General features: G+C 39.9%; 2 protein-coding genes across 2 annotated transcripts in view; one reads left to right on the top strand and one right to left on the bottom strand.

The window, feature by feature from the left end:
- Positions 1-5,696, bottom strand: part of LOC124257973 (eukaryotic translation initiation factor 2 subunit 3, Y-linked) — a 22,735-nt gene extending 17,039 nt beyond the window's left edge. The window contains exons 1-5 of the mRNA XM_046692048.1: positions 5,602-5,696; positions 3,674-3,792; positions 2,639-2,702; positions 1,339-1,400; positions 866-931 (exon numbers count right to left, since the gene is read on the bottom strand). Coding sequence (XP_046548004.1) covers positions 866-931; positions 1,339-1,400; positions 2,639-2,702; positions 3,674-3,792; positions 5,602-5,677 — 387 coding nt within the window. The 5' untranslated portion in view covers positions 5,678-5,696. The remainder of the gene's footprint in view (positions 1-865; positions 932-1,338; positions 1,401-2,638; positions 2,703-3,673; positions 3,793-5,601) is intronic.
- Positions 4,079-12,508, top strand: part of LOC124257974 (membrane-bound transcription factor site-2 protease-like) — a 22,552-nt gene continuing 14,122 nt past the window's right edge. Inside the window, exons 1-4 of the mRNA XM_046692049.1 lie at positions 4,079-4,434; positions 7,309-7,578; positions 10,225-10,328; positions 11,523-11,769. Of these exons, the coding sequence (XP_046548005.1) occupies positions 4,360-4,434; positions 7,309-7,578; positions 10,225-10,328; positions 11,523-11,769 (696 nt within the window). The 5' untranslated portion in view covers positions 4,079-4,359. The remainder of the gene's footprint in view (positions 4,435-7,308; positions 7,579-10,224; positions 10,329-11,522; positions 11,770-12,508) is intronic.

The following is a 12,508-nucleotide window of genomic DNA, read 5'->3' as shown; positions in this document are numbered from 1 at the left end:
ATACGGTGTGTGGCATGTGGCAAGATGGTGTGTGGAGTGTGGCATGTTGTGCTTTTATGTGGCAAGGTGGTGTGTGCCATGTTGTGGTTGTATATGGTGTGTCATGTGGCAAGGTGGAGTGTGGCATGGTGGAGCGTGGCATGTGGCAAGGTGGTGTGTGGCATGTTGTGGTTGTATGTGGTGTGTGTCATGTGGCAAGGTGGTGAATGCCATACTGTGGTTGTATTTTGTCTGAGGCAAGTGGTGTGTGGCATGTTGTGGCAAGGTGGTGAATGCCATACTGTGGTTGTATCTTTTCTGAGGCAAGTGATGTGTGGCATTTTGTGGCAAGGTGGTGAATGCCATGCTGTGGTTGTATCTTTTTTGAGGCAAGGTGGTGTGTGGCATGTTGTGGCAAGGTGGTGAATGCCATGTTGTGGTTGCATGTGGTCTGTGGCATGTGGTCTGTGGCATGTTGTGGCAAGGTGGTGAATGCCATGTTGTGGCTGCATGTGGTCTGTGGCAATGTGGTCTGTGGCATGTTGTGGCAAGGTGGTGAATGCCATGTTGTGGTTGTATGTGGTGTGTGTCAATGGTGTCAAGGTGGCCATGTTGTGGTTGTATGTGTGATGCATGGAAGTCAAGATGTGGTTTTCAGCATGTGGCAAGGTATTGTGTGGCATGTGGTATGCTGTATGTGACATGTGGCATATTTACTAGTCTCAAAATGGGTATGAAGTACCATCTGTTACCCTTTTTCAGCATAACATGGCCAGTGGTTGAACCACTGAACTTATTCTCTCCATGCTGATGCGGTTTCCAAACACAAAGTTTTGACTGTATTAGAACCAATAAATTCGACACGAAAAACAACATATGTATTTACCTTCGCATTGGCATAACCCAGTTTGATTGTGATGTTTCTCTCCAATTCATTCTTAAATCTGACAGTCTGAAACAGAAAAACCAGAATGTAACCATGGTAACACCATTAAGGCACATGGAAAATGGGTCACATATCTAAGCACTTATCACAAGAAAGCAAGTCATAAACATGATAACACAGGCAAAAACAAGCCATAAAACATAATCCAACATCTCTTACTGGCCATTTGTTATGTGTTGGTATCGAAAGGATTTTACCTACGATTATTTTCTTTTTTGAGGTGGTAGGGTATTGGAAGTCATTTTGTTAATTTGATGGTATTTTTTCAGTACTCCATTTCTTTATGTATAATGTACACACCCACACCTACACAAGAAAATATCTGTGTAAATGGGTGTGCTTCAGTTTTTAATACATTTCATAACGTCAACATATTACCATGAACGCATAACCTTGAAAAAAAGCATGATTACCTGCACTCCAGATATGGCTTTGACGACTGTTGACTTCCCATGAGCCACATGGCCGATTCTGCCTGAAACATGCAGAGGTACAGATAAGCTCCGTATCTGCGTAAATTACGCAAATATCATTGTGAAAACTCAATTCCTATTAGTCTATTGCGTGCAAGTACACTTGAATTTTTGTATATACGCAATAAATGTGATCTTACATGCGTATACACAAAAATGTCAAATCGTAGGGTAGATAAAATAACTGAAGTATACTGAGAGGTTCTATTTCAGGACATGAACTTGACAACTTGCAGTCTTCCTTATCGTTTCTCATATTACAGATCAAATGTAAAACACAAACACTAACATTTAAACTATATATTTTTAAAATTAATGGAAAATGGCGATATACCCGATTTAGTTTGAGTGAGGTGGGTACAATTTATTTGGTTACTCAAAGAAAAATTAGGATACCCATTTGAGATGAAGACAAGCGAGTACTTAACTCAATGACCCAAAAGTTATCTGTAGCTCTGAACATGCAAGTAAATCAGTGAGTGAATTTAGTTTTATGCCACTTTTAGCAATATTCCAGCAATATCACAGCAGGGGACACCAGATTGAGCTTCACAAATTGCACATATGTGGGGAATTGAATCTGTGTCTTTGTTTTAACCACTAGGCTACCCATCCACCCCTAACTCACCGAGTCTACGTTAACGCCAATATCTGATACCGGTACTTTTAGACCAGTTTTCTAGACTGTAGGAAATTACTCAACACTCGGGTGTCAGACTGCCCCACAACGAAGTGCATCTGATGCATGAGGTTTCACCTTAGGCAAGTGAGTTTGTTAAAAAAATGCATCTGTTCACCCAGCAGAAAAGAGGTACCCGGTGGGATAAGTCCTGTGACTGTTAACCTTCCTGTGCCTCACAGGCAGTTTGGGTTATCGGGGTAATAAAGTGAGTGAGTGAGTTTAGTTTACGCAGCACTCAGCAATATTCCAGCTATATGGCGGCGGTCTGTAAAGACAATCCAGGGATCAATAGCATGAGCATCGATCTGCGTAATTGGGAACCAATGACACCGATCCCGCTAGTCGCCTCTTACGACAAGCATGGGTTACTAAAGATCACTATTCTAACCCGGACCTTCACGGGTCCTGGGGTAATAAAGAGATAATGTTTTTGATTATGCACAAGTGTGTGAAAACAGGCGCCTTATAATAGCCATTATTATTTTTATCATTATGGTTGATGAACTTTCAAATCAATCACATGAATACTGATAAAATTCTAAACTCTTAACATCTTACCTATGTTTATGGTGGCTTGTCTACTGATGACATCTGGTGTCAATGGGGTCAACTTTCTCACATCCTGAAAAACAGACAAGGCAATATGATCAATAAGTGACTTTACACCACAGCATTGTTGTTCATATACCACAGTAATGTATTACTCCCTCCTGCCTGTCTTTTTGGTTGGTTGAGTTCGTAACTTTGTATAGTTTGTTTTCATGTTTAGTGCCACACTCAGCAATATTCCAGCTATAAGATGAAAGTGTGTACATAAAGTCATGTGACTATAACCTTCTAGCGCCTAACAGGCAGCTTGGGTTATCCGGGGTAATAAGAATCAGATTCCCATTAAGTGCCGCGAGCAATCACTTGGTGTTTGGAAACGTGCGCTATAGATGACTTATTATTATTATTAATATAAATGAGTCTGGACCATACAATCTAGTGATTGGCATCTTGAGGATAGATCTATGGAATTGGGATACAATGACATGCATCAACACAGTTGGTAAGTCTGACCACCTGCTCCTGTTAGTTGCCTCTTATGACAATCATGGCTTGCTGAAGGCCAATTGTAACTTCACTGGTCCTGACATATCTATGCCATTAATAAGGATGCTTCCAAACTAAAGAAAAGAAACTGAAATCTTTTTGCAACTTTAGCAGCTGGCAGATATATGCCCCCATATGGATATATTCCTTAAAATGTTTTCAGAATTTCGCTGATAGTTTATGCTCATCCTTGAAGTCAGTGACACTCCAATGCGAAACATATGCACTATTTTAATTATGAGCAAGTGAGTTAGGTTGCGGTATTAAAACGAAAATAAAATAAAAAACACTTTCTTACACAGAGATAAAACGATCAAATTAAGAACAGCTGCTTGCACAGAAATCGCGGTTCAGCGACAGATAACCATGTCAACAGACTAGCTGATAACCACGCCGGTATGCAATATGCTCTGGGAAAGAAATGTATTTATCTATTTGGAAATATACTGGTTTTATTCATTGTCTTATAAGCGTTTAGCCCATCGCCTCTTTACTCACAAGAGTAGTAAGATCTTGACGGGACAAGTGAGGCTGTCTGTTCACCGACTTATCTTCTTCTTCGCCGGCCATGCTTTCTGATGCAAGTCTCTCAAATACCACAATCCTTCCGGAACTTCCTGAATACAAGATACTATGTTTATAAAACTAATGCAGTACATTAAACTCTCCAAACAGTCATATGTGTAAATACTTCATTGATAAAAATACAGGAACGCTAAAGTAATGATTTTAACATGAATATTAATAATAATTAAATATGATATGTTTTAATGCTGCATATACAAACAGCAAAAGTCGGACACACACAATGTAATTCTTAAATATTATTTGTCTTTGTACAAATAGTATATATTCTAACCAATCGGAAATTAAAACGATGATTTACTCCGGAGCAGCTTTTGACCCAGATTATGCACGCACACCTGATTGAAAGCGGCTCACATGAAAGAACCATTTCCTGATTGAGAAATGAATTAACGGTTAAATAGCCGTTATATATCTCATGCGACAATGTTTTCATGGATTTGACAACGGTGTCATCCCGTTTCAAGACATACATGATGCAATAACGCTGTCACGTTGTAAATGTGGTTGTGTGAAGGATGATTCATGTATATTTCAAGACAAAATATTGATCAAAAACCACATGTTGCACTGTGATCAAAATTTGTCTTATCACAGCCATGCTACAGTCAACATGGATAGCTCTTGTGCTTGGTTTCTGGTCGTCGTTGTACCTCTTGGATGCATTTCTGAAGGTATATATGTTTTCAGTGTGATCACAAGTTAATCATAATCATTCAGTGCTAAAGAGATCCATTGTAAGACAAGCTGCATTGTCGAGCGTGTTTTGGTTCTCATTAACGATTGCCAGTTTCTATTGTTAATGAATCTAATGTTTCGACCCAGTCATTGTCAGCTCTTCTTTTCAAAGACTCCATTTCATCAGATTCATTGGAGATGGTACCTGGCTTAAATTTAGACCTTAGTCATGTCTAAAATAATGGCGATAGGCACTGGATATATGACTTATAAGGCCCAGTAATACAGTATAATAGATTTAATTAAGAACACACACATGGTTTGTGAATGGAAAGTTTTTCTAGTTATGTGATATTTATTTCTGTCAAGTTTAATTGCCATCTTGAAGATATGTTACCATAGTTACCTGATACCCCACATCAAACATATAATTAATTACGGTACTTGCATGGGTGATGGGAATTTGTTGCTGACATTCGACATTTTCTAGCTTTCAAATAACCAATGACAGTATACTACTTTTGTAGCTGAATAAGCATTTGAAGATGTGAAATGACCGTGTTTGTAATGAGACCTGTTCATCAGCTCCAAGAGACTCGGGTAAAGTAGTAATATAAACTATTGTTCTGATATTTTGCTTCTATAGCAGTTTATGCCATAGGCATAACAAAATCAACAAAATGGACTAACTTTTGATAGTTATGTCATGTTCATTATTTGATCATGGGCACAATGTGTGAAGCCCATTTCTGGTGTCCCCCTCCGGGATATTGCTGGAATATTGCTAAAAGCGGCGTAAAACTAAACTCAGTCAGTCAGTCATTATTTGATCATCAGGTCATATTTAACTAGCATATTTAATCATGGGATCACATACATTATCAACACACTAACGTCAAACAGTGATTTTGGCATGCAAACTGTTGTCAAATTGATTTTGGCCTTGGATACAATTGTCACATTGAAAACCTCTGCATATGATATATAAAACTGACATTTAAATTAACATGATTAAGGACAGTTTTAAAAACTAATGTTTTAAACTGCTAGTATTATCATCTTCTATAACTAAACTGATGGTTAGTTTTCTAGAAATGTTCATGTGTACAGTCTCCAAGTTAACAGCAGGTTTTAATACTGGAAGAGTTTGTTCTAAGTCTTACCTTTGGAAGCCTTTCCTTCAGTCATGTCAGATATAACTTCTGCTTTTGACTTTTGTGTTTGCTTAGACTGTTCCATGATGAATCTTGGTTCAAATCTCTCTTAAATTCTTTTTCTCTAATGCAAATCATTACTTTTCTGGAGAAATGGTTGGAGTATATTCTTTCCTGATGTAAATCAATGACTGATGGTCAATATCTGATTTTCTTTATATAGTATATCTGATGCAAGAGAACTGATGCAATGAAAGGAAATTGGAGTTCTACTGCAACTAGTATGACTAGTTCTATTAATAAATATTTTAGTATGCTTGATGTAAGCATTTGGAGAGCACACTTGTTTAACCATGACCTGTAACTTAAACATGCAACCTCATATATGACCAACTTGCACCCAGTGCATGTTAATACTTTGCTGTTCAAAGAAGACAGGGCGGTGGGGTAGCTTAGTGGTTAAAGCGTTGGCTCGTCACGCCGAAGACCCGGGTTCGAATCCCCACATGGGTACAATGTGTGAAGCCCATTTCTGGTGTCCCCTGCCGTGATGTTGCTGGAATATTGCTAAAAGCGGCGTAAAACCAAACTCAGTCAGTCAGTCAAAGAAGACAGACTTCAACTGGAAAACAGAGAGATGAGGAACTGGCTTGGTGCAGTAACTCTGAAGACAAATATACAGCGATTGAATGACTGTTACTGTTCATATCATAAAAAAGTTATGAAGTAAATTATAACAGGGTTCAACACTAAGGCACGTCTGAATGACATTGTCTAGTAAATAGCTGGTTGGGTCTTCCGGTAGTTAAATTATGTCTGGCTAACCCGACTGGTCTTGTAGATATTTAATGAACGCTGTTTCAAATCATCTTATTTGTTAATTTTGTTATTATAATGAGCATTATAGTGATTGTTATAAGCTTATTAAAGTGTAAAAAGGCTATAAAAGCTACACTTCAATGATAAACGTTCTTCAGAAAAGTAAAAAGCTAAGGTATACAATATTCATAACGGACAAAAGATAACAATCATCACATAGTTTTGTGTTTAATATGGTTTGTTCTTCTAGTATGCACTATAAAACTGCTGGTAACCAAACTAACCTTGTTTTGTCTTCCCACAGTATAGTCTAGTTGACATAGGTCTGGTCTTATACATTATATGGTCCACAAGTCCACTGGTCTAGTAATAAAAGAATGTAAACGTTGAACCCTTAACTGAACAAAAATAATTTTGTTGTAATGTTTTCAATCATTGCTATAAAAACTCATTCATTGAATATTATTCTGTATTTAACAGCAGGTGTAGCCTATTTTTGTTTTTTTTGAACAAGGTTATTACCAAAAGTTGCAAAAGGTGCTCGTAGGTATAATTTCCTCAAATCGAGCCCAGAAAGTATCTGCTTAAATGTGTTAAAGGTGGAATTTTTAAATTTTTATTTTATTATTCCATAAATGGAAATGACATGACACTTAATACGTGCTCTTCCTCAGACCCCCTAATAAAGTGGCAATAACCTTCGTATTCCTTGAGGCGGTGAAGTAACCAAGTGGTTAAAGTGTTCACTCGTCACGACAAAGACCAGGGTTCGATTCCCCACGTGGGTACAATGTGTGAAGCCCATTTCTGGTGTCCCCTGCTGTGATACTGCTGGAATATTGCTAAAAGTGGCGTAAAAATAAACTCACTCACTCACTTACTCACTTTGTATTTCAGACGAAGAAGTCAACTAGCCGATCATACCGTCATGCACTGGACAGCAGTGGACTGACCGTGTCCGTGTGTCAGCTGAGATGGTACACCAACTCCCTGAACCGGCTGTTCCTCCGTGTAGGGCAGTGGAACCCACGTATGCTGCGCTTGTGGTTCACCGTGGGCGTGTTCTTCAGTCTGGTGGCGATGCTCATCTCCATCTTCGTCTTGACACTACTCGTCCTCAACACTTTACGCAGGCAGCCGGTGGAACACCAGGTCCTCACACCTGTGGTAGGTGCTGTCGTGATTTACTTCTGGGGTGATTCTCGGACAAAACAGGTTGCCAGTAGGCTACTATGGTCAGGGAGGCAAATAAGTGGATTGGGTGGTCAGATTTGCTCATTTGATTGATTGGGTGTCATTGTACCCTGAAGGCGTGAATCTGTTTGTTTCATCATTGGATTGTCTGGTTCTGATTCAATTATTTACAGCCTGCTGTGATGCAGCTGAAATATTGCTGAGGGAGGTGTTGAGCAAAAAGCAAAATAAAAGCAGGGCTTGATTTAGTGATTTGTTACTTGCACTGGTGCAACCTATTATTATAAAGTGCAACCTAGCTATTAGTCTAACTTGCACCAGGTGCAAGTCAATTTTTGAGTGGGTAAACTGCTGAATAAAACATTGAAATAATTCAATAGCATACTAGTATTTCTTTCATTACATATTGCAGTAAAAGCAGTGCAACTGGAATTTGTCTGGTGCAACTAGGTTTTTATCTTAGGTTGCACCTGGTGCGAGTAGGTTAACATATCTTAAATCGAGCTCTGAAAAGACTGTAGGTTCCACAGTTACACACACTGTGTCAAGATTATTTCTTTGTATGCAGAAGTCAATATACCTATTGGGACCTGAATTTAGATTTTTTTAATTGTTAAACATGAGAAAACAGAATCATAAAACATTATTAAATTATAATCTGAATAAATTTATATGTGTTAGCAAACGATTAATCAATACAATATTTACATTAAAACACATCTAATTCATCTGTCTTGCAAGACATTTCATTATCTGTGACCAGCTGTGTAATGCATTGAAGGGTCAATAAACTTCAATTTTTTGGATTTGTTACTTGTAACCTTATGATGATGGTGGTTATACAGATGTACACTTTGTTTTAATGCAGTCATCAGTCTAGTATGTGCAAGGCTGTCAGGTTAGTTTCATGAAGATCTCGGTTAGAATTGATCTTCAGTAACCCATGCTTGTCGCAAGAGGCAACTAACGGGATTGGGTTGTCAGGCTCGCTGACTTGGTCAACGAATCCCAATTGAGTAGATCGATGCTCATGCTGTTGATGACTGGATTTTCTGGTCCAGACTTGATTATTATTTACAGACTGCTGCCAACCAACCAAGTTATGTTTTTGTTCAAATTTGATGCATGGGTGCTCTGTTCAAAGGGAGATAACTCTAAGACGAATAGTTTTGTGAAGTTGGGTACAGACAAGTTCTCCTGTTCTTGTGGGTAATGTGGTTGCTGACTTGGTTGATGCATGTGCTCATATCTCAACTGTATAGATTGAGGCTTATTATGTCAATCACGGGATCATCTGGTCTAGAGTCAAATATCTTCAGAACACCATGATTCAGATGGGACGATATGGAGTATGACATAATCTAGGGATGTCACTATACATAAGTTTCATGAATCGATACATATCACGATACCCATGTCACGATACCCATGTCACGATACCCATGTCATGATACCCATGTCACGATACCCATGTCATGATTCGATACGTATCACGATACCTATTTTCGCAGCATTAATGCGTCAATTTAGTTACATTTTGAACATTAATCATGTTAATATTTCATATTTTGTAATTGTCCATGAAAATATCAACCTTTTTAATTCTCACAGATTAAAAAGTTCTAATTTCCCATCTTTGTGCATGAAAAATAATCATTTATAACTCTCATAACATCAAAAAACATGATACAATTGCAAAATGTAAACGATACATAAACATATTTAAACCGATACTTTCAAAACTAAATATCAATACAGTTTTTAATGTATCGATAATTGTATCGTCTTAAAAAAAGTATGGATGCATCGATGTATCGTGGCATCCCTAGCATTATCCAACAAACAAGCTTGTAATAATCTGTGAAATTTATCATCATTTAGTTCAAAGGTGAGGTGAGGTGAGGTGAAATTGGGTTTAACGCCGTGCTTGAGAATATTTCGCTCATATGACGACGTGCATGCGTGTGTATGTGTATGTGCGGCTGCTTGTACTAGCCCAGACTTAAGCTGGTTTTATAGTGCTAGCTCACTGAGATACCATGCCGCAGTGAAGCACGAATACCCCATTCAGACACATTATACTGGTTCCGAGCCGACCAGTCCTTGTTGTACCCATTAATGCCGAGCGCCAGGCAGGGACCAGCAAGTACCATATTTTGACGTCTTTTGGTATGACGCGGCCGGGGAACGAACCTGCGACCTTCCGCTTTCCGGGCGGACGCTCTAACCACTACACCACGGAGGCGGTCTTTAGTTCAAAGGGAACCATCATGTACATAAAGTAAAGTTCACAGAAGTATTTAACTGATTATTTGTACCTGTGAAGGTCCAGGGTTAGAATATTGATCTTCAGTAACCCATGCTTGTCGTAAGAGGCGACTAACAGGATCGGGTGGTCAGGCTCGCTGACTTGGTTGACACATGTCATCGGTTCCCAATTGCGCAGATCGATGCTCATGCTGTTGATCACTGGATTGTCTGGTCCAGACTCGATTATTTACAGACCGCTGCTATTTGGCTGGAATATTGCTGAGTGTGGCGTAAAACTAAACTCACTCACTGATTGTTTGTAGATGTTGCAGTGACAGGAAGCTGTTCATACCTGGTCTGCTGTTTCAGATGCCAGGGGTGAATCTGCCGACCAGTCAGATCTGGTACTATCTGCTGACGCTGCTTGTGTGCGGCATCTTGCATGAGTTTGGACATGCTGTTGCTGCAGTCAGGTACGTCAAGTTTACTTCATCTGTCAGGTTCGTCTAGTCTCCGTCATATGTCAGGTATGTCAAGTTTCCTTCATCTGTCAGGGGGGCGGTGGGGTAGCCTAGTGGTTCAAGCGTTGGCTCGTCACGCCGAAGACCCAGGTTCGATTCCCCACATGGGCACAATGTGTTAAGCCCATTTCTGGTGTCCCCCGCCGTGATATTGCTGGAATATTGCTAAAAGCGTCGTAAAACTAAACTCAGTCAGTCAGTCAGTCATCTGTCAGGTTCGTCTAGTCTCCTTCATCTGTCAGGTACGCCTAGTCTCCTTCATCTGTCAGGTACGTCTAGTCTCCTTCATCTGTCTGGTTCGTCTAGTCTCCTTCATCTGTCAGGTACGTCTAGTCTCCTTCATCTGTCAGGTACGTCTAGTCTCCTTCATCTGTCAGGTACATCTAGTCTCCTTCATCTGTCAGGTTCGTCTAGTCTCCTTCATCTGTCAGGTACGTCTAGTCTCCATCTGTCTGGTTCGTCTAGTCTCCTTATCTGTCAAGTAATGCCCTCCTTCATCTGTCTGGTACGCGTCTAGTCTCCTTCATCTGTCTGGTTCGTCTAGTCTCCTTCATCTGTCAGGTTCGTCTAGTCTCCTTCATCTGTCAGGTTCGTCTAGTCTCCTTCATCTGTCAGGTTGTCTAGTCTCCTTCATCTGTCAGGTTCGTCTAGTCTCCTTCATCTGTCAGGTTCGTCTAGTCTCCTTCATCTGTCAGGTTCGTCTAGTCTCCTTCATCTGTCAGGTACGTCTAGTCTCCTTCATCTGTCAGGTACGTCTAGTCTCCTTCATCTGTCAGGTACGTCTAGTCTCCTTCATCTGTCAGGTACGTCTAGTCTCCTTCATCTGTCAGGTTCGTCTAGTCTCCTTCATCTGTAGTCTCTCCTTCATCTGTCTGGTTCAGGCGCCTAGTCTCTAGTCTCATTCTTCTGTCTCCTTCATCTGTCAGGTTCAATGCGGTACATCTCCTTAAGACCCAGGCTCGATTCCCACATGGGTACAATGTGTGTCTCCTCTTCAAGAAGCCCATTTCGGTGTCCCCTGGCCACGCCAAGGTCGTGATATTGCTGGAATATTGCTGGAATATTGCTAAAAGCGGTATAACAGTACTCACTCACTCATCACAAGGATGTTTGTATATCTGAAAGATAACATTTTACATATTACAGGGAACAGGTCAGAGTAAATGGGTTCGGTGTCTTCCTGTTTCTGATGTACCCAGGCGCGTATGTTGACCTCTCCACAGAACACATCCAGGTTATCTCCCCTTTACGACAACTGCGAGTCTACTGTGCAGGTGTCTGGCACAACTTCATTATCGTCATTGTTGCGCTGTTTGTGTTGATGCTCATGCCCCACACACTGATGCCGTTCTACACACTCGGCAAGGCGGTGGCCGTTACAAGTGTTATCCCGGTGAGTAGAGCAAATCAAGAGATGTAACCTTGACATTGACATGGAAGTCCAGGTTTCAATCCTTGCCACCTTGACTGAAATTTCTTGGCTTGATTGTAGCGTCACAAGTGGCTATTATGAGCTACAGTATGCTATGTTTATGTTGATCAGACTTAAAATGAAATGACAGATATAACAAACTCTTATTTGTCCAGGCCACATGTATATTTTAGTTGAAATGCTTTTAACAAACTCTGGTACTTGCCTCTTTTTGATCAGTCGGATGCCATCTCTCTTTTCACTTACATTTTCTTCAACAAAATGGTGGCACCCAGTCAATGGAGTCAAGATGATCTCATCAGGATCAAGAAATTTGAAGCTTCATTGATGATTTGCTTAGTGAGATGTTCACCTCCTCAGTAGTGGTGGTCCGATTAATTGAAATAATCGAAGATTGGTCGCAGTGACTAAACGACCAAGCAATCGATCATGTTTTCTCATAATCAAACACAAACAATTCTAGAACACTTGTTTTCATTAACAGTATTTTTCACTAGGTTGGTTTTGTGTGTTACATTTCATGACCACTACATGCTCGTTCCAAGTCATGGTTGAATTTATCTTAAAGACTCTAAGAAATTTATGTTCCTAACATACTAGTCATCCTTTAAAGATGTGAAATTTTGCCCCCAACCCTCCAAAGAACTACATGTTGTTTTCCTTATTTTTTTGTACATTAACAAATTTCATAAATGACGCT

The sequence above is a fragment of the Haliotis rubra genome, unplaced genomic scaffold (assembly GCF_003918875.1).
Source record: "Haliotis rubra isolate DU_JTF1 unplaced genomic scaffold, ASM391887v1 Scf68, whole genome shotgun sequence".
Taxonomy (NCBI): Eukaryota; Metazoa; Mollusca; class Gastropoda; order Lepetellida; family Haliotidae; genus Haliotis; species Haliotis rubra.
The sequence above is the reverse complement of the archived record's forward strand: the minus strand, read 5'-3'. Positions and strand labels throughout refer to the sequence as shown.